General features: G+C 23.9%; 1 protein-coding gene across 1 annotated transcript; it reads left to right on the forward strand.

The window, feature by feature from the left end:
* The first annotated feature begins 6,065 nt into the window (after positions 1-6,065).
* LOC132926460 (lysophosphatidylserine lipase ABHD12-like) lies at positions 6,066-21,463 on the forward strand. The gene is given in 12 exon segments (XM_060990818.1): positions 6,066-6,551; positions 7,832-7,871; positions 14,152-14,301; positions 16,426-16,544; positions 18,017-18,122; positions 18,361-18,554; positions 18,628-18,725; positions 18,727-18,761; positions 18,846-18,963; positions 20,060-20,221; positions 20,781-20,902; positions 21,060-21,463. Coding segments are annotated over 10 exon segments (1,062 nt in total). The 5' UTR covers positions 6,066-6,551; positions 7,832-7,871; positions 14,152-14,233; the 3' UTR covers positions 21,100-21,463.
* The last annotated feature ends 3,024 nt before the right edge of the window (positions 21,464-24,487 follow it).

A 24,487-nucleotide genomic window follows, 5' to 3' on the forward strand; every position in this document is an offset into this window, starting at 1 on the left:
ATAATTTATTATTTAAGAGGAGGACGCCACACAAAAACGAGATCGACTAATTATCAACATTTTAGACTCTAAAAGTAGCATTGATATTATTGTTTGTCGTATCCGTAATGGTGAATATTTACAATGTTTTTATAAAACAATGAGTCAACATTGTTTATACAAGACTACAAGAGTTATAAATTATGAAAACATTAAACGATTAACTTTTTTAAATTCAAGAGGGATGGATAAAGTTTTATAATTTAATTTAATAATTAATAAGTAGTGATGATAAATGAAAATCATTAGGTAGTAAAAAAAAATAAAAGAGAAATATAATGGTATCGCATTCTCCAATCCGACCTCTGCATATTATGTCATATATTGTTGTTATTAACTTAAAAATTATCGCTCGACTCGGAAGTTGAAGGAGTTGCATATTTTTCTGTACGTGTAAATTTATAGTAGCCCAAGCTGGAAATCCATTTTATTTTTATACAATGAAGAGTTTAAATAGAATATAATCTGACTTTATAGTTAGTGTAAGTATACCTTATTAGTGCAATGTGTATGTAAGTATTTTGAAAATTTCATTGCATACCTATAGAAAATAGCGATAAGTAGGTATACATAGTATAGTGACACGATATTCATGTTTCTATGATTAATATTTTTTGGATTACAACAAAAATATTCTAAATATTTTTGGATAAATTATTCTCAAAATTGAATCAAAAATGTGAATTTTATAGTTTTATACTACATAATAATTTGCAAATTTTAATGATTTTAAAGAATTTCGAAAATGTAAACTTCAAATACCTATAAAAAAAGTGTGAGTGGCGTGACTACTTATATAGTTATTAGTTATATATATAATTTTCTATATTTTGTATTTTCCGCGTGTATAACAACCATGATGAGGAACCTTGTATTAGTTTTTTTCTACAAAATAAAATATTGTCATACTTCAAATGATTTTAAAAATATTAGTGGACTTTGTTTTTAATTTCTATTAATAACAACATATGAGGAACCATTATTACATTTTCAATATTTTTGACTTAGAAAATAATTTGCTATTGACAAAAAGAGTCAAAATGTTTTGTGAATTATACCATGTATAGAAAATAACGTTTAAACACTATAATGACAATTTTTTTTACTGTATTTTGTTTTTAAACTGATTTAACATAAATATTTCTGTTTTTTGTTTTTCCCGTTTATTAAAATAAAATACTGGGAATTTTTACTTTTGTGTAAATAATTATTAAAAGTATATAATATTATAATTTAGTAAAATTTTAATTCATAAATAAAACATTTTACAACTGTGATGTTTTTATGAAAATAATAATTGTATGACCTTGTATAATATATGAATTTAAATATTTCATCATTTGATATACATATTTAATTTATATTTTATACAGGTATATACTATATATATATAATATATATATTATATATTGGTTATAGCCTTATAGGTATTATATAATACTTATTAGTTGTTACCATTGATTATAAATACTTATAAGAATTTAATATTTTATAATCTATAAAATAAATATTCACAATACTTAGTACTGTTACAATTAGCAGGGTAACACAGATAAAATTGAGGTTTATTTAACTTTATAGTTATTTTTAATTAATGAGGAAAATACAAATAAGTCATCGTTAGAGAGCATAATAATTATTTATAAATTATAATGATTAATAATTATATATAATATATATATATTATATTATGTTATTACTAACCTACCTAATTAATTGTTTCATTATAATAATAAAAAATAAAATATTGTTAACATTTTATTCAATGCTAAATTATAATTTTAATTTATAACTGTGAAGGTCGTTTTTCTATACAACAAGCACCATTTTATTTCAATTAGCTGAAATACTTGTCTTACACATATTTTTCGCAGTTAACGAGTTGTATCCTATCAAAAAAAAAAAAAAACATTGAACTACACAAGTTCTATTCTCGTCAAATTATGATACAATATTACAATGTAAAACAGAGATTTTACTATCTCTATTATATTTTATAATCATGACTCATGGTGTGATATTAAATTGCAAGTAGCAAAGCTACCATAGAACTGTACTCATCAATCTTGATTATTGACTAATGAACTGTTACTAAGATAACGAAATATTCAATTATAATATATACTTATACATAACGTAAATAAAATTCCAATACTACACTTAAATTTCCCATAAGAATAAATTGGTAAAAATAGTATGTAGGTTTTAGTAAATAATACAATATTTTACGATTACCTAGTATAATTTATTAATAATTAATATGAAAAAACAATTTTATATTTTTGTGAAATATATTATAATTGTAATTTATTTGTACGTATAATATTGTAATAGAGAATGGACAAATTTCTAGATTTGTGTACTTGAAAAAATTGAATTAAATTTGGAGTGAAATGCTTCACAACAGTTAGTTGTGCGTTAAATTAAACTGGACGATTCTGTCCATACACGAGAAGGAAATAACTAATAAGGCATAATTTATAACATATAGTTATCCATTAAATAAGTTGTAAATTTAAGAACTGGAATCACATAACATTAGTCCAAACATAAATTTATTTTCTATTTCTATTTTATCTAGGTTAAGAAATAGCAAACCAAAAATAAAATTTAAGAATTTGACTATTTTTTTGCGGATAATCCAATTTTTTGAATTTTTCACCGCCGACTTTGGCCGAGATGGAAGCGGTACTGCGGTAACTTATAATTCCTATTCTCGTGGAAAATTTAAGTATGTTAAATAAATAATGAATAAATAATTCGTTAGGTATCTTAATAGTCATTAATCAATGGATACATTCGCTACATATACATTCGCTTTTGCTCTGCTACGCGCAATTTAATATCTTCTCACGATTATAAAATATAATAAAGATAGTAAAAAAGTAAAATCTACATATGGTATGTACATTGCATTACAATTTTTAAGGGTATAGAACTTGTTACTTGTGTAAGTACCTGAACACTCTTTTCCACACAAAACCTTTTTCATCGGAGAATATACTCATGTTTACATATACAAAAAACATTTACCGGACATAACTCGTGTAACCTGAAAAAAATCTATAGGGGCACAATTCTGTATTTATTGGGAAACAACTAATTTACAGTCGTATTTTTATTTATAAAAATATTAATGATTCATGAATGTCAAGTTAATAAAAAATGTATTTATATATATATATATATATATATTTATATGTAAAATACAATACCATAAATAGGTATATTAATAAATATTTTAAATCAAGCCGTGTATTTGTGTATTACAACTTAAGCCGGGTCCACACTATAGGACGAACATTGTTTTCGAACATGTTCGTTGATAATGTTTCCCCTATAGTCTGTACGTGTATGTTATTTTATTTTATGTGCCAGATTATATAGGCATAAGCGCAATTTGAGGGAACTTGGGGGGGGCAAGTCTCCTCAAAATCATTCATAGCCCCTCCCCCCAAAATGGTTTGTATATATCCCCTTCCACCATTATATATCTCAAGGAGCATACACACATGCAGTACATGCATGAAAATTATAATAGCTCCCCCAAATTTAAAACTCAAATTGCGCCTATGTATATAGGTATTAGGTATAGTATAAAAGATACGAATAAGCAATGGCGTGGCGAGGTAAAATTTATATGTGGGCGAAGTACACTTAAAGAGGACCTTTTTAAATTTTTTTTAGTAAACATTTTTTTAAGTAACAACAGTTGTTTAATAAATATTAAGATTTAGAATTTTTTAAAACAATACACTTTTGTACAGACACTTCTCCCATATTTCTCTATGGTTAATTATAAAGCCCTTTAGAACGCGAGGCCCTTTGAGGTGCGAGGCCGTGGGCAATGGCCCACACCGCCCATGCCTAGCGCCGCCACTGCGAATAAGATAAATGAAAATTATGTTACAAGTAGGTATAACAAAATATATTGTTTTTATGGTTGTTTTATCGCACTTATTACTTTATATAACTAACTACATCTAATTTTTAATTTGGTAATTTATCTAGGTAATACAATATAAGTGTCAATATTTGTCTTATAATATTAGATAGGTATATAAGTATTTGAATTAAAATATAGGTACTCTAAGTCTATACAATATATTGATTTTATAAGCCCAAGAAATATACACTAGTTTAACATAATGTTTCAAATAGGTATATCTATCACATTCTATCAATATCAAAATTATGAATTATATATAATAGCTGCCGTGTTTCACAAAGAATAGAGGTAAACTGACTGAAATAATAAATTGGTAGGTTTGTATAGGGTAGATAAGTATTAAATAAAGGTTATAGGTACTTTTTCATACGAATATAAGGGTAAAAAACTAAAAAAATAATAGAAATAAAAAATGTGAGGTACTTATTGCATGTACCAATACCACATATGAGCAAACCATATATTTTAATATATAAAAGCATTAAAAACTATATTAGCTTTTCCAGATTAATAGTTTTGAAAAAAGTTAATATGTTTGAAATAATGAGTGTATCTATACTACCAGTACTACCTACTGTTAAAGAATTACTATTTTAACTATTACTATTATTTTTACGTATAATATAATGGTGGTTTCCAGGGTAAGGGTTACCAGCCACCAACACCAAACCACATAAAATGCACCATCCTTAAGTACCTATATAAATTATAATGGCTAAACTTTTATGATTTAGGTAGCACTGAAGTTTGTACGGGTGTTATAATACTTTTGGCTTTCAAAGTTTTGGACAATATCGCTCTAATTACGTACGAGGTACGAAAGCTTCAGTATAGGATCAAAACAAATGATGATCACCGCTTTTTCTCGAGATTGGTACGATGGTCCCATAATAATAATACGAAATTAAAATAATAGTTATCAATTTAATAAAATTGGGTTTACATTTATATAAGTATCAAAATAAAAATCGTATTATTATTTATTATAGTCGTATCCATAAATATAAACATGTCTGTTTATATATATATGTGAAAATGGAAATCTTTGTAACGCATGTTCTCTGAAACTAGGTACCTACTCATCTGATTATCTCGATTATTTTTTAACGAAATAAGTAGGCAATCTTATAGCAGGATTTAAGCATATTAACGATTCTAGCCTGATTCTATAAGTTAGTGAAAAATCGAGTTATTAATTTTTAAAAATTTTAAATAATCGGTAAATACGCTATACGCACGTCGCACATAAAGATACTTTTTTCATCCTTATGTTACCTGCAATTATTAGTTATTATTAGAAATAGTATTTTAGACTTTAGTGAATAGTAGTCAGTAGATGTAGTATAACAGTACAAAACTTTTTCGTTGTTTTTGGTTTACACTGTTGACATTTTTATGAGTTGTTGGTTTTTGGTCCAGAATGAAAAGTAAATCAAATTTGGGTCATTCAATAAAAAAGCATTAAAAAAAAAAAAAATACTGCTGTTAAATGGTCAAAAAAAGGTACGCTGAGATGGACAGTCATGTAAAATTGATTTGTCGGAAAATTATCTATACGACTATACACCAAATCAGAAAACCAAAAATATTATTTATTCACACGCGTGACGCGTTACGCTAAGTGTTAGCAATTTAGCATTAGCCATTAGGAAACTAACACAGATGTATTTTGGGACGGGCAACAAAGTTCACGGGGTAGCTAGAAAAACAATATACATCTATACTATACTTTAATACTTTATACATCATAATATCATTGTCTTGTAATATGTCTATGTTCGTATATTACACCATACGACGACGATGACCACTGCTGCGTGGCGGAGGATCATAGTGTAAAAAATAATAACGACACCAAATGGCAAATATTATAAAATACCATTTATAGTATTTGATAAAACGTCTTAAATAATAATTTGTGCGTCGGCCGTCGGGCGGCGCTACGGCGGTGAACGGTGAACGTTGCCACCGCCTCGCGTGATAATGTCGATTTGTGTACGCGTCGGCGTCGCCGTTGTCGGGCGGCAGAACTCGTACGATTTTCTGAATTTCTGATAAGCCGAACCGTGTACGGCGGCGGCGCGGTGGCCGACCGAAATCGTTAATAATAATAATAATAATAATAATAAATATACAGAAAAAAATACCAAATAGTGTGTTTTATAATAAGGTCGAACACTCGTACACCTCCACCGACGCCAATCGTCGTTCGACGATAGCGCAACGCGGAAGCCCGGATAGTTAGTCAGGTGCCCACTCTTTTCATGACGCACACACGTCAATTCGTGAATCGTGAGCTGTTTCGCCGAGTATAGGTACCTACTAAGTACTAAGTAGTCACTACACGCACGTCGCAGACCGCGGTCGGTGTTTTTTGTACGTTTCATATCATAAAGAAAATTATATCTAAATAATAAATTCGTCCGCGGTCGGTGATAGTAGTCAGCAAGTGTGTATTTCTATCTCTGTTCAACTGGTTTATCTGGCATCGACGACGTATCTCTCATACAGTGCATCAGTTTGTGTTCAGGCATGAACGTTCAATGATCGTCGTTATATACGTGTGAGTAGGTACTGGATGTGACATCGTCAGATCGTCTTGTATAATAATAAATTATTATCTGGGCACCTTAAGGCTTATAATATTGTATAGTATAGACTCTAACTCTGCTCCTCTCTAACTAAATACAATTTTATTAAAATTATTATGTTTTTTTAGTGTTTATGTAATAATAAGACTAGATTGATGTATACGTTTTGATATTTTTATATTATTATAATATACCAACTATACCTATTTAATGATTTCACCTATTAGTTATTACAATAAATCTACATTATTATAGAAATATAGAACATAATTTATATCATTTATAGATGTGTTCTAGATGTAGATTGCTAGAGACATGAAGGTATTTTGTCTTATTTGTATGGGTAATATAGGTATGAGAATATTATAAAAATGTAAATATTATAATTTTAATTTCCATATTATTCGTTACCTATTCAATCCTGTTATATAACATTAGATTTTATAATTGATATAATCTAATGAAATTTTATAATCTTGTGAAAACTTATTTTGCTGGTATTTCTATTATTTTAAAAATTTTTAAAAATATTTTTATTATTTAAATTATTAATTAGACACTTTCAGATTTGGCAGCAAAATGCTTTATTTTATTTTCATTCCTTAAATTTATTTTTAAAACTAATTTATAATTGAATGACTCACATAGGTATTTTCATATTAATATTAATTTTAGATGCGTAAATACGTAATCTTTATTTACTTTTATTAAATTAATTGCAATAAAATCAAATATTTAAATATTAATTTAGTTAATGACCAATCAGAATATGAATAAGCATCAATATTTTACATAATAGTTAACAACAAAATGAACTGGTTAAATAATATATATATAGGTAAGCATTGATGAATCAGTATTTCTGAAATATATTTAAATTTAATAGGTATTAGCTATACTAATTTTCTTTGTTTGTTTATTTTTGTAGTGAAATCTGAAAATGAATAGTATAAGTAGTTAGAATACTTTAATGACGACTGAAAGTTATTTACTACATATAGGGCATAGGTGCTATAATATCTTTCTATTTGTTTATATTAGCTTTATATAACTAATTTAATAACAATTTATAAATGATTATTAATTTTATCAATATTATTAATGATATTTAATTACTTCGTTATATATATTTAACCCAGAAATTTGAACAAGGTTTCTTTGGGCTATGATAAAGCCATGAAGTAGATTTATTTATGTTTATTTTTACTACTAGGTACCATAATCATAGAGTTTAATTGTTTATTTATTTCAGATAAAATAACAAATATGGGTCTTAAAGGCTGCATGAAACGGTAAGCAGACAAATAATTTATCAAATTATAATTATAAAAAATATAATTGTGTATTCATTTTTGTTGATTTTAAATTAATGTACATAATATAGATCTATTTACTGTACAATATGGACATATTAAGCATGGATTAGTTGGTGCTTAGAATTAAGTCATAATTTAAAAGATAAAAAATGAAGAGTTTTACAACTTAAATAAAATATTTATTTAATTAATAAGTTGAATTACACATGCAATATACAAACATAGTACCTAAATTATATATCTAGTAGCCAGAAAGAAGAAATCGTAAATACTTTTTATTGGCCATATAATTGTATTTTTATTAAGAATTTAACATTATAATGAATTGTTCCACTTTTTAGACAACTACCTGTTTACCCAAACTATTTACCTTTTTATGTACATAGTTAATAATAAGTAAATTAATAATAAAGTCATAATTAATTAAGATTTTTGAATATATCATTTAATGTTAATAACTCACTAAGTTAAAAATATTTTATTGTTTCATTAATGTAGAAAAATAATATATTAATCACACAAACATATTGTATTTTCATATTAAATTGAACTTACAGTAGAACCTCGATTAACCGTCAGTCTCGGGACCAGAGCTTTGACGGATAATCGAAAAGACGGTTAAGCGAGCAACAAAATTTTTTTTAAACATACATACATATTATTTATTATTATTTTTTATAGCAATTATTACTTAAAATATTTCTACACAAAGAGACTAAAAACGCGAACGGTCAAGCGAACGAGCACACATGTAATATTTAACTAACTGACTTTTCAAAAGCAAAATGCGATCACTATCACAATTAACTGTTTTCATCTCACCCATAAAAAATATATTTATACATATGTATCTACCGTGTATCTAGTAGATATTGCCGGAAAATTTCGGATTATATATATTATTATTTACTGCAACGCATAAGTAGTCCGTAGTGCAAGTGTAGCCTGACGGTTAACCGAGAAAGACGGTTAATCGAGGGACGGATAATCGAGGTTCTACTGTATTACAGTTAAAATATTTTAAGTATCCTGTGATACCGAAGTAACCTTGATACCTTTTTTTTAAAATAAGCACCTATAATGTTTTATAATTTAATTACTAAATTTGATTAATTATTTTTATTTTTACTCATATAATAATTAATAACAGAATATCTTAAAATACATTTTTGAACATTTGGCGGAACTTTTTTGATCTATAAAAATAGTTATGGAAATTCATTGGGTAATAATAAATTATGACATCTGAATTGAAGTGGAGATGTACAACTATAAAAAGCATTTCAACTAAATTTGAATTAGTAATGTTTATAAAAAATAAAAAAAAAGCAAAAAGTTATGTATAAATGTTGTAATACAAGTAATCATCTTAATCGTATAAATTAATATATTAGAGTAAGATTATTGATATTTTTGACATTTTCCATTAAAAATACTTATTTTTTTTATTTTTTTATATTTTGCATTTCCTTCACATCTATTTTAATTAGTATTCTTTGCCATATTAGCCAGCCTATGTACTTTTACAATCTTAAACTTTTATGCAATGCACTGCCTTCATCAAAAATTGTTATACGTAGCACTGATTAATAATCAAATATAATATATCTGTATCCATTATAATTATTATATATAAAATAAATTCAAATCCTAAATATTAAATTTTTTATTTGTTAAATACTAAAATCTATTTTATTAAATAAGAAAAATAACAATATAATAAAAGTACTTGTGCTCTTGTATAATAATACAATATTGGTACGATAATATTTTTATAATAATTGGTGGTTTTGGTGTAATGTCTAATGAAATTATGTATGCTTAACATGATAACTGTATTTATTGTGGGCCTATGGTATAGATATTTTTTTCTTTTAACTATTTTGACATTAGAATTATGACTAATAAATTATAATAGAATAATTAAAGTATACATGTGACTAGAATTTTGTTTTTCAAACAATTTGTATGAATTGTGGTAGGTTGTTAGGTACAATTGTACAAGTTTTATTTTATTTATTAATAATTTTATAACAGTCGTAAAACTTAAAATTACTTTTAATGACACTTGATAGAGGTCTGAAATAATAACTAAATATGAATTTAAAGTTTTTAAATTAAATTATGTATCTAGGATTTTTATAAAATGTATACTACAATAAAATTTGAATCAAATCTATGAGCTATTTAAAGAAATAAATACCTAAATGTTTAAACCAATGTGTAGTATCATTATAGTACCTATATTGATATAAGTATGTAATCATTATTAATAATTAAAGCTTGTAAGTTCTATGATAAATAAATAAAAACTATGTAAAAAATGTGTAAAATATACAAATAAAATTATTCTTATAATTATAATTATATAATAATTCTTATTAAAAAAACAATAATTTATTAATTATTAATAATTAGTTACATAATAGTGAGCCTATTTGCTAAGCTATTTTTTTTATTAAAAGTAACCAATAATATTACTTAAAATGTGGTATAAAACAAGTATAATATGCTGTTGGCAATTTTAACATATGCAATCAGCCAAAACAAAAACATAGTGTTATCAATAAATATTGTTATGGCATACAAATTATCATTTTGTGAATGCATACATCTTTAGAAAAATAAATTACCTAAATTAGACAATTGAACAATTGAACCTACTACAATTGTGTAGGTAGAGTTGGTTAACTTCTTTTTGAACATTTTTGTTTTAGGTGTATCATATACACAATCTTATAATAATAAATATAATATGTTATGGAAAATTATGCATTTTGGGCATTATTTTCAATGACTGATCAATTTGGCAATGAGAAAATGATAATTTTAGAACTTTAATATTTCCTACAATGCCTGGATAAAGTATTCTCTACTTAGAATCTTGTGTGAATCAAATAATTGTTAAAAAAAATAACTGACATACTGAACACATTGGACATGTATATTGTACTGTTATAATGCTTCTTAAATTAACCAATTGTACACTTGTTTAAAAACCTTAAGTGTTGTTGATAAGTTTTACTTTGTAACTATATTATGTGCTATAATAATGGTTTATACGAGAACAAATAAAAAAAATATTTATAATTATTTATTTTGTAAAACATTTTTAATCGCATTTAATATTTTAACTTTATTGTTCACTTTAACAGTGGTTCATATAAAAAAATTGGACAAGTTTAGTGGGTTATTGTAATAGCTATATTAAACTTAAATTCAATAATATATTACTGTTAATAAAAAGCAATTTTGAGTGATAACAATCTTTCACATTAAACTTTTTTTTCTAATTTCCAGTAAATACCTAAGCTATTGAATCCTAGAACCCCGAATCTTATATCAAATTTTAACTTTAAAATTTGGGCTTGGGTAATAAAATTAAAAAAATTATGAATTTTAATGCTTATAAAAAATTGTGCCTTATGTTTTTTATTTTCTATAAGAATACCTTATGAAAAACTTAATATTTCATTTCTTACCTATCAGTTTTATCATACTTAATCAAATATTTTAAGTTATTATAAATAGCACAAAATTATTAAAATATTTTAAATATACACTGTCTTTTTAATCTTGATTTAAATATTTGGTGAAAATTCCAAATCTTCAGTTATTTATTTTTAAATTACAACAAAAATCATAATCGATTTAGTTGAAAACTGGTTTTATGTAAATATTCTATTTTTTTTTTTTTATAAAATTTACAATTTTATAGGTATTATATCTTGTGAGATGTTTTTGTTAGAATTTAAAAATATTTTTCCTTAATTTTATTTTTGTTTTTCATAATTTCTAGAAACCATTTTCTCCAATATACAATATGTAAACTCATAAACAAAACACTTAATTGTTTGTTACTCTGCTCAAAATCTATGGTAATATTAGGTATACTATGAGTATCCGGTTTTATTTTTTTTTATCAAATGTTGTCTACTTTAATATTGTATCTACTTTATCTACCTTTATTTGGTTATTGTTCACAGTGTTTGGTTAATTTAGACTTTACCTCTGGTACTTTAAATCTGGTATTCAGTATTGTGTATAAATGTGCAATACTCGGTTTCCTACTTTTTCCACAACATATTATATAATAAATTAATTTTTATTAATATTAACTCTTATTACCAATCAGTTAACGAGTTTTAAGTCTTAAGCTTTATTTTGCTGATCTGTGATTGTTGTTTTTAAAGACTTAATGATTTAATGTTGATTAATGTTTATAAAACATTCAATATTGAATATTAGTATATTACTTAGTTTATGTGGTGGACAGAGATTTATTAAAATAGGTGAAAAATAAAAATAAATTTTTTTAAAGAATACATTACACTTTATTTACAGTATAATTTATTAATTTATTTTCATTGATTTTGAACTATATTGAATGCTAGATGTAAGTAGCTTATTCACATTCTTTATGTTAACACTAATGAGTAATGAATTATATCTTATATAATTAAATGATTGCATTCTCACTGCTAGTTTATTTATAATATATTTGTGTTCAATATAGCATTATATATTATTAATTTGAAAAAATTAATTAATTATAATTAGCTTTTATTCAATTAGCAACACTATTTTTTTTAAATAAATGTGCATTTGTTAGAATTAAAAAATATTTTTTCAGTAAACATAATCATAGTTATAACTTAATATTTTGACAATAACAAAAAGTGTAATGAAAAAAAGTAATACATTTCAGGTGGACCTCCAGCCAAAAAATATAATATTATTGGTGTCAAAGATTAAAAATTAATAAATTTAAATAAACAATTTTTTTTTAAGTATACAACTCATACTAATGTTAATCAACTAGTTATTTTTATAGAATGTTTGTAATTAAACAATATATTGCCAGTACTATTCACCACTCTAATGATTTACCACAAATACAATATTTCAACAAATACGTAGTTTAACTGGCAACATAGACTTAAAAAATCAAAATTTACTGCATACACATCTAGAGAAATCATGATCTTTGAACAAACATTTTTCTCACACAACAATATTTAATATGCACAAAACTTTTAATCAAAATCTTATACTTTTTAGGGTTAGATTCTGAGTAGAGGAGCAAGAATAATATATTGGTTTTTAGTTAGGTTTTAATATGATATATATTTTATTTTTTCATTTAATTGTTACTAAAATTATACTTTTTTATGTACAATAAAATGTTCAAAATATTATAATTAATTTAAGCTATTTATTGGAAATTTAATATGTATAAAACATGGTTGGTCAAAAAGGTTCAAAATTTTAGATACAATTTTAGATCCATCATAAGTTGTGTTTTAGAAATTCGAAATATATGTATACAATATTTTTAAATTGATATTTGAAGCTTAAATTAATATTAAATTGGATATTTAAACAAAAAGTTACTTACTATTTTCCACTGAGGGTTTTAGTTATTTTATTGTAATTCTAAAAATACTAATCATAGAGACTTGAATTTTTTCCCCATTAAAAAAATTATTATTTTCCATACACAATAAAATTTGCAAATTATTTACTTATTTTAAGTTATTTATACCATGATACTGTTCATTATTCAGATTGTTCTATCAGTTGAGAGACCATCTTCATTCAGAATTGTTTTTCATTATATACAATGACTGAATTAAAATTTAACACATATACTGTTTTTTTTTTATATCATACTAAAATTATTATTATTTTTTAGGACATGATAAATTAGTAAGATAATATTTTTACATCAAACAACTATTTTAAATTAGTTTTTGAAATGATTTTAATGGTTTGGCTTCTTGTTATGATACATTTTTAATTTTGTCTTATTTGAAATATTTTACTAGGTATTGATAATATTTACATAGACATACAAGACCATTATTATAAAATTTTAGGATTTTTAGAATTTTTTCCACAAATCTATTTTTAACTTTTATTGTTATTTTTTTTTATGTATTGATATAATTTATTATTTTTTATTAGGTATACTTTTATATCATTATATTTTACTATATTCAAAAATAACTGTATGTATTTGTGGTAAATTGTTTTCAATTCATTAAAAATATTGATACTCTTTCAAAATGAAAATGAAAAATTTGATTTAACTCCAATCATCAGACACTTACCAAAAAGTAAATTAAATATTAAATAGTTACTCTATCATAACAATATAAAATGTTTAGAATGTGGGCTATATTATATTCCATGAAAATGTAGATAGCTTACTAAATTTAGCATTGAAAGCTATGGATTAAATATTATGTTACAGGAGTGTTGTATTTTAGATCTTTCAATATCAAACTACTTTATTATAGCTTCATTGTGCTGTGAAAAATACATATATTTCAATAATGGCACCATGCATGTGTTTTTCATTTATGAAACCTGTGATGATATTCTTGTTTATTTGTGTTTTCGCGTAAGTAATAATATTAAGACTGCATTTCATACTTATTACATCTATTAAAAAATGAATCGTTTAATTGAATTATTTTAAGAAATAAAATATTTTTAAATTTATAGCATTACATGAGTATACTTATTATAATCTGCTTTTATAATCATAGGAATACTCTTAATTTAATGTACTGGCCAAACCTAATCATATTATTAACAAACATAAAATAAGAATAGCAAACTAAATCTCTTAATAATTTGATTTGCTATTGCTTTGCATGAAATAATATATTAATAATTAAAATAAATAACAATTAAATATGAGTATAATATAATCAATTTCAATTTTTATTATAATTAATAATAATGTAAAAATTATTGAAAAAAAATAATTATTTTATTATTATTTAATTTAATATTTATCATAAATATGAATCATGTTTGTAGTTATTAAATAAAGTTCTGTTATTTAGTAGAAGTTATGTGGTTACAGGTATCACTCAATACAGTAAAATTTAATTTTACTAATTGTTATTTATTTTTGTGTATGTTTGCCTTGATATAGCTAGTATAACAGTACCAATTTTGTATGAACTTAAAAGATCATTAAATCAACTTGTGTCAATTTTTATCTTTAGTATAGTAAAATCATATGCTTTATCTAAATTTTTTAGTAAGAATTATTCAATATTTTAAATTAAACAAATGTATTTTAATACACAAATTATTTTTAACTAGGTATAATTATTGTTGTTATTTGTTAAAAAAAAAAAATGCAAAATATAAAATGCACAAAATATTTTTTAATCGTTACTGAAAAATGTATCTACATATTTTCCATGTATAATTTACTAAATTTCTACAAAAAATAAAAATTATTGCTTTTTTAATTTAGGAAACAATGATTATATTTTAACAATAATACCCAATAAACTTATTATTACCTACTGTTTAAACTTCAAAATTCATCCATGCTAAGTATACAAAAACAAAATTTTTATAATAGATTTTAAACTATATAAATCTATTATTTGGAAACTAATTAGTTTTTATTTATTCTAGGAAGGTTTATTTCCAAGAATATGACATATCTAAAAACTAAAATAAAAATAAAAATATTTAATTTCTAAAAGTGAATTCAGTTAATATGTAGTACAGTGTTTATTATAATATATCCTAGCAATTTTCCCAAGAATATAAATAAACAATATATTTATCATAGTGCAGCAAATATGTTGGTTACTACCTTTAAAAAACATTCAATGATATCGTTTAATAAAATATTACATTTAAATACTGACATAATGATTAAAAAATTAAATAAGTTCTTCACTTTAATTTTTATTATACTCTGTCCAGCTAGAGAACGCACTGATTCTGCGCAACCCCTCGTGTTAACCTGCTATCAAAACTGGTTCACCTGACACCTATGGTTGGGTCTCACGTGGGAATGCGCAGAAAAATTGATGTTGGTCAGTCTGCGGCATATTCTCTTGCTGGACAGAGTATAGGAACTGTTTATTGATGTTTGAACTATTGTCACATCCTTGTATTGTAATTTTATAGTATAATACTATAATCAATCTCATATTTTTCATTTTTTCAATTTTATATTAGTTAAATCTTGTCCAGTTTTAGAATTTGCATTAATAAAATAAACTAGTAACACAAAATATATGTTTGAATATAGTAATTTTTAAGAGGATTATTATTTTAATAACTCTTCAAGGTCCCAGAAATTTTAATCCATGGCTCATGGTCCAGGGTAAATGGCGACCATATTTCTGGGATCTTTAACATTTAAGTAACTACAGCTCTATATACCTGTATAATATTTACTAGAATATTAATAATAAGTATTATTACTAAACAAATTTAAATATTTTTTTTATAATTATTTACTTTATGATAGCACCTAATATAGATTGTAAATAACAGGTATAGATTGTGGATAATTTTTTAATTAAATAATTTATGGTTGGCATAATCATTCATGCATGTACAATTTTTAAAATAAAAAATTCATCAGCATCCATATTGTAATTAAATACCTATATTTTAAAAATAGGAATTAACAGTTAAATCAATCATCTTATTTTTTATTTATTATTGTATAAACATTTGATTTAAAATTGTATTTATTTAGGACATGCTGCATAACATCAAGTTTCTTTGCAATAATATTATTTCTCATATTCATAGTGATACCAATTGTTTTTCGATATTCCCCATCACTTCAAAGAGGAATGATATTCTTAAATTATGGTAAGAGCAAATTATTGTATTTTATTTTAAAAATTGTAAATTTATGTTTAATTATCATACCTTAGTACTTAAAATATTGTATGTTACCAATCATTATTAATAAATAATAATGGTCAATAATATTTATAATGACCAGGGTTTAGGACATAAAGAATTAAAAAACACTAAAATATGCCCAATAAACTTAAAAAATATGCACTAAAAATGAAAAAAAAACATTTAAAAATAATTAACAAAATGGGTTTATTAAGAAAAAAAAATTATGATTGTTGCAATGAACTATTAAATATTTTCAAACGTTTTCAAACAGAAAAGCTCTTCTATTAACGACTAAAGTAAACTTATATGCCGAATATAAATGTTCCATGTCAATGGATGTAATGGGAGTATACTTGAATACTTACAACAAACCAACTCAAATAATACATTATTTTTGATTGTTTCAAATTGCTTTTGTTGAGTATTTATAGATCATGTTGATGTGCAACATTTTTATGACAGATAGCTACATAAATAATATTACTATGTTGAAAACAAATTTTTGTAATTAATAGTTCAATGTTTTAATTAATGCATTATATACAATTATATTATCCATACATTGTTAAAAATTGTTAAATATACATCAATGTAGCCAAATATTTAAAATATGCATAAACAAATAAAAAATCCCGTTACAACAAACGTCAAGGGACTGGATTTTTTTTTGTTATAATGGAAATTTTGTTGTAACGAAAATTTGAATAAGCTCTTTATAAGCCCTGCTTTTCGGCAGGGGACTTCTATGACTTTCGTTATAACGGGATTTCTTGTTGTATTGGTATTCGTTGTAACAGGAATTTATTGTATTTGAATTTGAATGTATATTTATACCATTCTGCTATGTTTTACTATATCTGTGATGCATATACTAATGCAACAAGTCCCAAACCATGATTATGATTAATCAATTTAAAATTTGTGTCAAAAACATACACTTTTGTAAATATTTATAATTTACAAATTAAATAACATAAACAATCATTTTATCCACTATCCCAGTCCCCTCCCCCTTAGTTCAATATAATAAAACAAACAGAAAATATAAAATTTAATATTTTATCATGATAAGAATAATGTTACGTACAAATGTACAATACTTAAGTTTTATATGATTAAATAGTTATATTTTATGGGTAGTATTACTTTAGTTGTTAGTCAAATACTGGACGAATGTTTATAGGTAAGAAGTTTTAATTTTTAAGACATGGTTAAAAATAATTGTTTAAAGTAAATTTATTTATTTTTATCAAAGTGCCTACATTGTAAATATTTTGAATTGTTACTTTTTTAACCAAAAACTATTTTTTTAAATTAGTGATATCAAATATAAACATTATAACAATAGTTTTAAAATATTATAAGATCTATGATTATAACATGTATTAGAAAGTTACATTATCAACATTAAACTATTAATTATTATTTTTTAGTGCGTATGCCATCTGCTGTTAATTATAGTCATCCTGAAAAGTATGGTATCAGAGGAACTAGAAATTTCTATATAAAAACAGAAGACAATATGACATTAGGTGTATGGTATGTAACCTCTTATTTATTTTGTATTATTGTATACATTTTATACACAAAAATTATAATTTATAAATGTTGTACATATTAAAAGGTTTAAAAATGTTTGGTTTACTTATATAAATATAAGGTTATTTACATTTTTAGAGCTTGTACAATTTTTGCATCATTTACAAAAATCATTCTACTAAGATAATGTATGTGTTTAAATATTTTGTTAGTTATTGTGTATTTAATCATATTACAGGCATGTTTTACCACGCAATTTGTTGGATAAATACGAAAATAATTATTCAACTTATGAACAACTTTTAAGTCATGGTGAACCAATCGTAATATATATGCATGGTAACTCAGGTACTCGGGCAAACGAACATCGGGTTCAGTTGTACCATGTGCTTCAAGATATCGACTGCCATGTAATAGCAGTAGATTATAGAAGTATGTCACTTGATAAATTTTTTAATTTCCTTTTCTTCATTATTTATAATTTTCAATAATTGTTTTACTAAAGGTTATGCTGATTCTACTGATGTTGAAGTCAGTGAGTTTGGTGTAGTTACAGATGCAATGGAAATGTTTAGATGGACGCATAAACGTGCTAACGGTACCCCCGATATTTGGCTGGGGTCATTCTTTGGGAACTGGGTGAATTTATATTTAAACGTAGTAATTTAATTATTAATTTAGTTAAAATGTTATAATTTAAAATTAAAAAAATTAATTATTCAGAATCGGAGCACATGCATATTCACTGCTGGAAAAAGAAGGTCTTTATCCAAATGGTCTCATACTAGAAGCTCCATTTACCAAAATGAGTGATGAAATACGCGAATATCCACTTACCAAGGTAAAATATTTTCACTATTATTGAATTTTTTTTATAAATTTTACAAATCAACATAAATATGTATAGAATATCTAACCAATTACTGTGGTTAAATTAAATTCATTGATTATTTAATTAAAACTTTTTAATACATGGTGTAGGTGGAGGTGATAATATCATATTTTATAGTAAAATTATTAGTAAAGAAATACAGTCTAAAATCTAAATAGTTATATAATAAAAAATATTATCTAAAAAAAAATTCAGATTAAGTAATTCAAAGATGAGAAAATATTTTGATAAACTAATAACTCTTATATTTATTTTGATGAATAACGTTAAACAAATATTTGATGACGTTATAGGGTTTATTAATAATTCATGATATTATTCATATCTTAATTAGAATGAATTTTCTTTGGTAGACACAGGCCACTTTGTCAATAAAAACCTATTATAATTACTCCTCAAAAGAAACACCAAAAGTATTAAAACAAAATAAACTACCTAGTAGAAGAATAGGTACCATTGTAAATTTCATTAACTTTTAGTTGTCAATCATGGTAACATAATATGAAAGTGTTTAAATTTCCTAAAAAAAGAATTCAAATATGTTTGGTAATACAATAATTTATCAGTTTATTAGTAAAACATACAAAATGTGCTAAATATGAATACAAGCATTAACAAATGGGTTGCCGGAAAATATTAACAGTATAACTATGTTTCAATTTATCTTTAAGTTATAAGTTTATAACCTAATAACTAATTATTACAAAGAATAAAAAATTATCTATATATCTTTATTTGTATAGATACATATTTATTAAATATTTATGTATCTTATTAGTTATAACTTATATTTCTTTATCTTTAGTTGTGTATTTTTACTGTTTATACTTTATGTATTATATTACATAATTGATGCAGAGAGTTAAATAAATAGAACAAATAGGTAATTTTTTATGGAAATATAATCAAAGACTTTCTGTTGTAAAACAATCTTATAGTTACAATGTATGACTATAGTGTAAATGTGTAATACAATTTTATTAATATTTTATTTTTTATTCATTAATATTTACTGAAATATTATGTTTTTATATTTATAATATAGATTCATCGACTATTGCCTTGGTTTGAGTTTTTCATCATTGACCCGGTTGAGAAAAATAATATCATTTTTGATACAGAAACAAATTTGATGGATACTAAAATGCCAATATTGATTTTACATGCACGTGATGATATTGTAATACCTTACGAACTAGGTGAAAAGGTAATTTCATAATTTTAAGTATTGTAAATATCCATAATTAGGTTTTAATAAAAACTTTGTTTGTAATTTTAATATTACCCCTGAAATATCAGCTATTAATTGTTAATTTTTATATATTTTAATTTCCTAGTTGTTACAAACATTTTAAAAATAAACCTATACTTTTTTTTTTTTTTTTTTTTTTTTTTTTTTTAAGGCTTCGACAACTTAGGTCATTAGCCTGTAGGTTGGTAGGGTTGGTACAGTAGGGTTGAAACAGTAGGGGTGTTACACGTGAGTGTATTTGGCAGAATTTTTAATGGGGCACCCGTAGGTTTCTGCCATGCCCCGGGGTGGGGGGATGGCAGCACTTGTTCTCCGGACACCGTGACTTGCCCGGAGAAAAATGCCACCCAGTGGCCGAGGATCGAACCGGAGCCGGCTGCGCCGCAGCCGACGAATTAAACCGCTCGACCACCCCGTCCCCAAACCTATACTTATTGAACTTATACTATCTTTATCTCCAAATTCAATACTACTAAGTAATTAATAATACATTTTTATTATATTTTATTTATAGTTGTACAAACATCTATTGGAAACTAGAAAAACTGTTACTACTGAAATAGTGTTGTACGAGAAACATTACAAGTATGGGCATAAGCATATATGTAAAGATAAAGAATTAGGAAATCGGACTAGGTGAGTGCTTTTGATAATTTTATAAGTACCTCTTGTTTAAACAATTTTTATGTCTTATATTCATGGAATTAAATAGTATTTCTTATTGAAATAATATTGTTAGATAAACGATTATCATATATGTTTAATAATTAAAAATGTGTATGTTTTTTTTCAGGAAATTTATCAGTGAATCTATAAAACATTTATATGAGTAAATGTTTGAACTCTTTTATCCATCGTTCATCTAAGCGTATATAGTACATGCAGATAACATGAATTGGTTATTGTTTATGTTTAGCTCAATTTTTGTTGTTGTATGATTGTATCTAAATTTTTCTTGATATTTTCATTATGAAAGTGATACTACTTATTAGTGCAGTAATAATTTAATAAAACTTAATGATTTTGTAACTGTGACAAATATTCTGTTGGTCTTTATTGTGAACTTATTACGATTATAATTTTATATTATTACTTTTTACGCTGTTTATTTTTATCATTTTCTACAAACTTTTTCTTTGTAATTTTTTTTGTTATCAAAAATATTTGAGATTTAAATAAATATTTAATTAATATCAACGCTTGGTCTAATTTTTATGATATAAACATATTAGATTCTGAACGGAAAGAGAAATGTATTGATTTTACAATGATCTATGTTTTGTGTGTGTGTGTGTATGCCTGGGGCACCTTTTGAGGCAATGAAAATGCTTCAATTTTCAACTTCAGTAATTTTTCTGGTAGGAAAGTAAGTATAATTGGTATTTTGGGGGTCAGAAGAGAAAAATTTCCCAGTATTTTTCTTAATAATCGGGATAAACAAACAAAAAAATGAAAGGAAACAGTAATTTATTATTTCACAAATCCAATATTATTATTATAATTATTATTTTGTAACCATGGTAACCTTAAAATTCTCACGTATATTATTAGTTATTATATGTAATAAAATTTAAAAAAAATGTAAATTAATTTTAAGATACTACCTATTATCATTAACTTATTTACACTGTCTTTCGGTAAGGTGGTATCAACTCAAACGTTAATAATTGTAATAATAATATAATAATATGGTATAAATATATCATGAAATATACTTAGTGATAAAGGTTAACAGATCGTTTCTACTCAGAATTGTTTTTTGTATACAACAATTTACTTATCATTTTTAATTATAACAATCAATTAATAGAAAAATAATGTAATTTAATAATATAATTTTCAACTTTTGAATTATTTTTTGTTTTATGTATTTGTGAACATATTTAATTTCTTATAATTTTAATTTTATGTTTTTCGATTAACTCTCTAGTGTTAATAAATTATAGTATGATTACATTTTTACAATTTACAAAAATTATAGAAGTCTACTCTTTTTTTTACTTAATCATTGTTTTCTTTTGAGTACATAATTTTATAACAATATACAAATGTTTATCATATTGTTTAATATAAATTCAAAATATCAAAACAAACCATACTACCTACTTGTCCCACTTGGTTAAATTCAGAATTCTACTCCATTCTAAAGAAATCCTGGTTGGACATTACTTGTTTTTTTTTATATATTTTTTAATGTATAAGCATTTATTAAAATATACACAACTTATTTTACTTTTTTTTTTTTACCATGATTTTATGATTGTATAATTTATATCGAAGAATAATGTATTATGTGGTACTTTGTTTGTAATAGTTTTAAATTTTGAATAAAGAAAAAAATATAATTGTTTTCAGATAATTCTTTTAAATATATATATTTTTATTTTAATTAAATACAATTTTTGAAAAAAAAAGTATTACTTGAATAGATAGAGAATTTGCTTAAATAGTTTACTAAACAATTTTGACAATTAAAAATAGTGTTGAAGATACTCAATTGTATGTATGGGATTTTTTTTTTTTTTTAATATATTTTTACTTTTTAAAGTAGATAAATATAATAAAATTCCTCAGTTTTTTTTTAGTACCAACTTGTTTGCATTAAGGAATTAATTTGTTTTTAAAAATCATAAGATATTTAATTCAAATCTAACCTTAAACTAGAAAATATATAAAATTTAATATTTTTGAATTTAATTAAAAAGTTCCCTATGTATTAATAGTTCTTAACAAGGAATAATTTTCAAAGTTCTTTAACTGAGCAATTTATAGACATTTAAAATTTTTGATTTTTTTGTATATCTATTGAATTTATATTTTCATTTAGTTTTTTTTACTTTGACTAAAAAATATTGTTTCCTTAAATAATTAAATTGAAGTTGATTATTTAAATTTAATTGAATGATAAACTTTTTTAAATTATTTTTCTGGCTTGGTGACAATAATAATTTACGACCATGTGTCCATGTTCATTTTTTTGTCGTTTTCATCACTTATTGTAGAGTCTGTAATTATTACAATTTACAATTATACTTCATGTATATGTACAGCAATAAAATGCTATTATATTTATTTAATGTTATATCTTTATTGTCTAATGTACAGTTTAGATTTTACATTGAAAATAAAATATATTTTATATAGGTAACTCATGGAAAATAAAAATAATATATTAATAAATTATTCATTTACTATGAGTTTATAAATTTGTATTAATTTAAAAAAAATAAATAGATCTTCTAAATTAGAAGTATAATTTTTAAATTTTATTTTCAATTTATAAAGTTAAACTGTACATAAGATAATAAAAATATAACATTAAATAAATATAATAGCATTTTATTGTTGTACAATATATACATGAAGTATTATTGTAAATTGTAATAATAATAATTATAGACTCTACAATAAGTGATGAAAATAAAACTTTAAGCAAAAACGACAAAAAAATGAACATACATAGTTGTATTTTATTGTTGCAGTTCTAATATTGCATTAACTTTTAATTTAAATATTTTAAATCCAATTCAAATTGAATATTTTTATAATTGTATTGATTAACAAATGCTGTGTGAATTATATTATTATGTATACCGTATATGTTCAATTGTCAGTTTGGTATGGAACACCTTTTAACTAATATTTTCAGTGATAGGTAATTTATAATTTGTCAGCAACCAACATCAGGCGTACATATTTTGTATGAACATTATTATTTAAACAATCTGTTAGTAATAGCTGTAAACACTAGATGTTATGCATTAAATAATCTTAATAACCAGAAAAATATAGGTACTAAAACACCTTTTAAATACATTACTATCAAAAAAATGTAGTATTAAATGCAATGCAAGTATATAAAAACTCAGTCATAAAAAAACATATATATATAGTTATGAGCCGTACGCATAGTCATTTTAGGTAACACATAAGATAATTCCCGTAAATTTTATGATGCATAGTCATAGTTATGGGACTATTGATACATAAAGTAGTCTGTAAAGTTAAGTGGTCAATATTCATCACTTAGCTCTCATAAATATTTATTTTAATGTTATTATTAAATTAACATTATATATTTATTTATAATCATTAAATTGTAGACTGTTGTGGTTATAGTTTGTATTATTTATATTTTTAAACAAACTGTTGTTTAAGGTATTTTTTTTTTATTGTTGTGAAATGCATGAATTAATGAAATTTATTGATTTTATTCAATTT

This window comes from Rhopalosiphum padi, chromosome 3 (genome assembly GCF_020882245.1).
Source record: "Rhopalosiphum padi isolate XX-2018 chromosome 3, ASM2088224v1, whole genome shotgun sequence".
Classification (NCBI taxonomy): domain Eukaryota; kingdom Metazoa; phylum Arthropoda; class Insecta; order Hemiptera; family Aphididae; genus Rhopalosiphum; species Rhopalosiphum padi.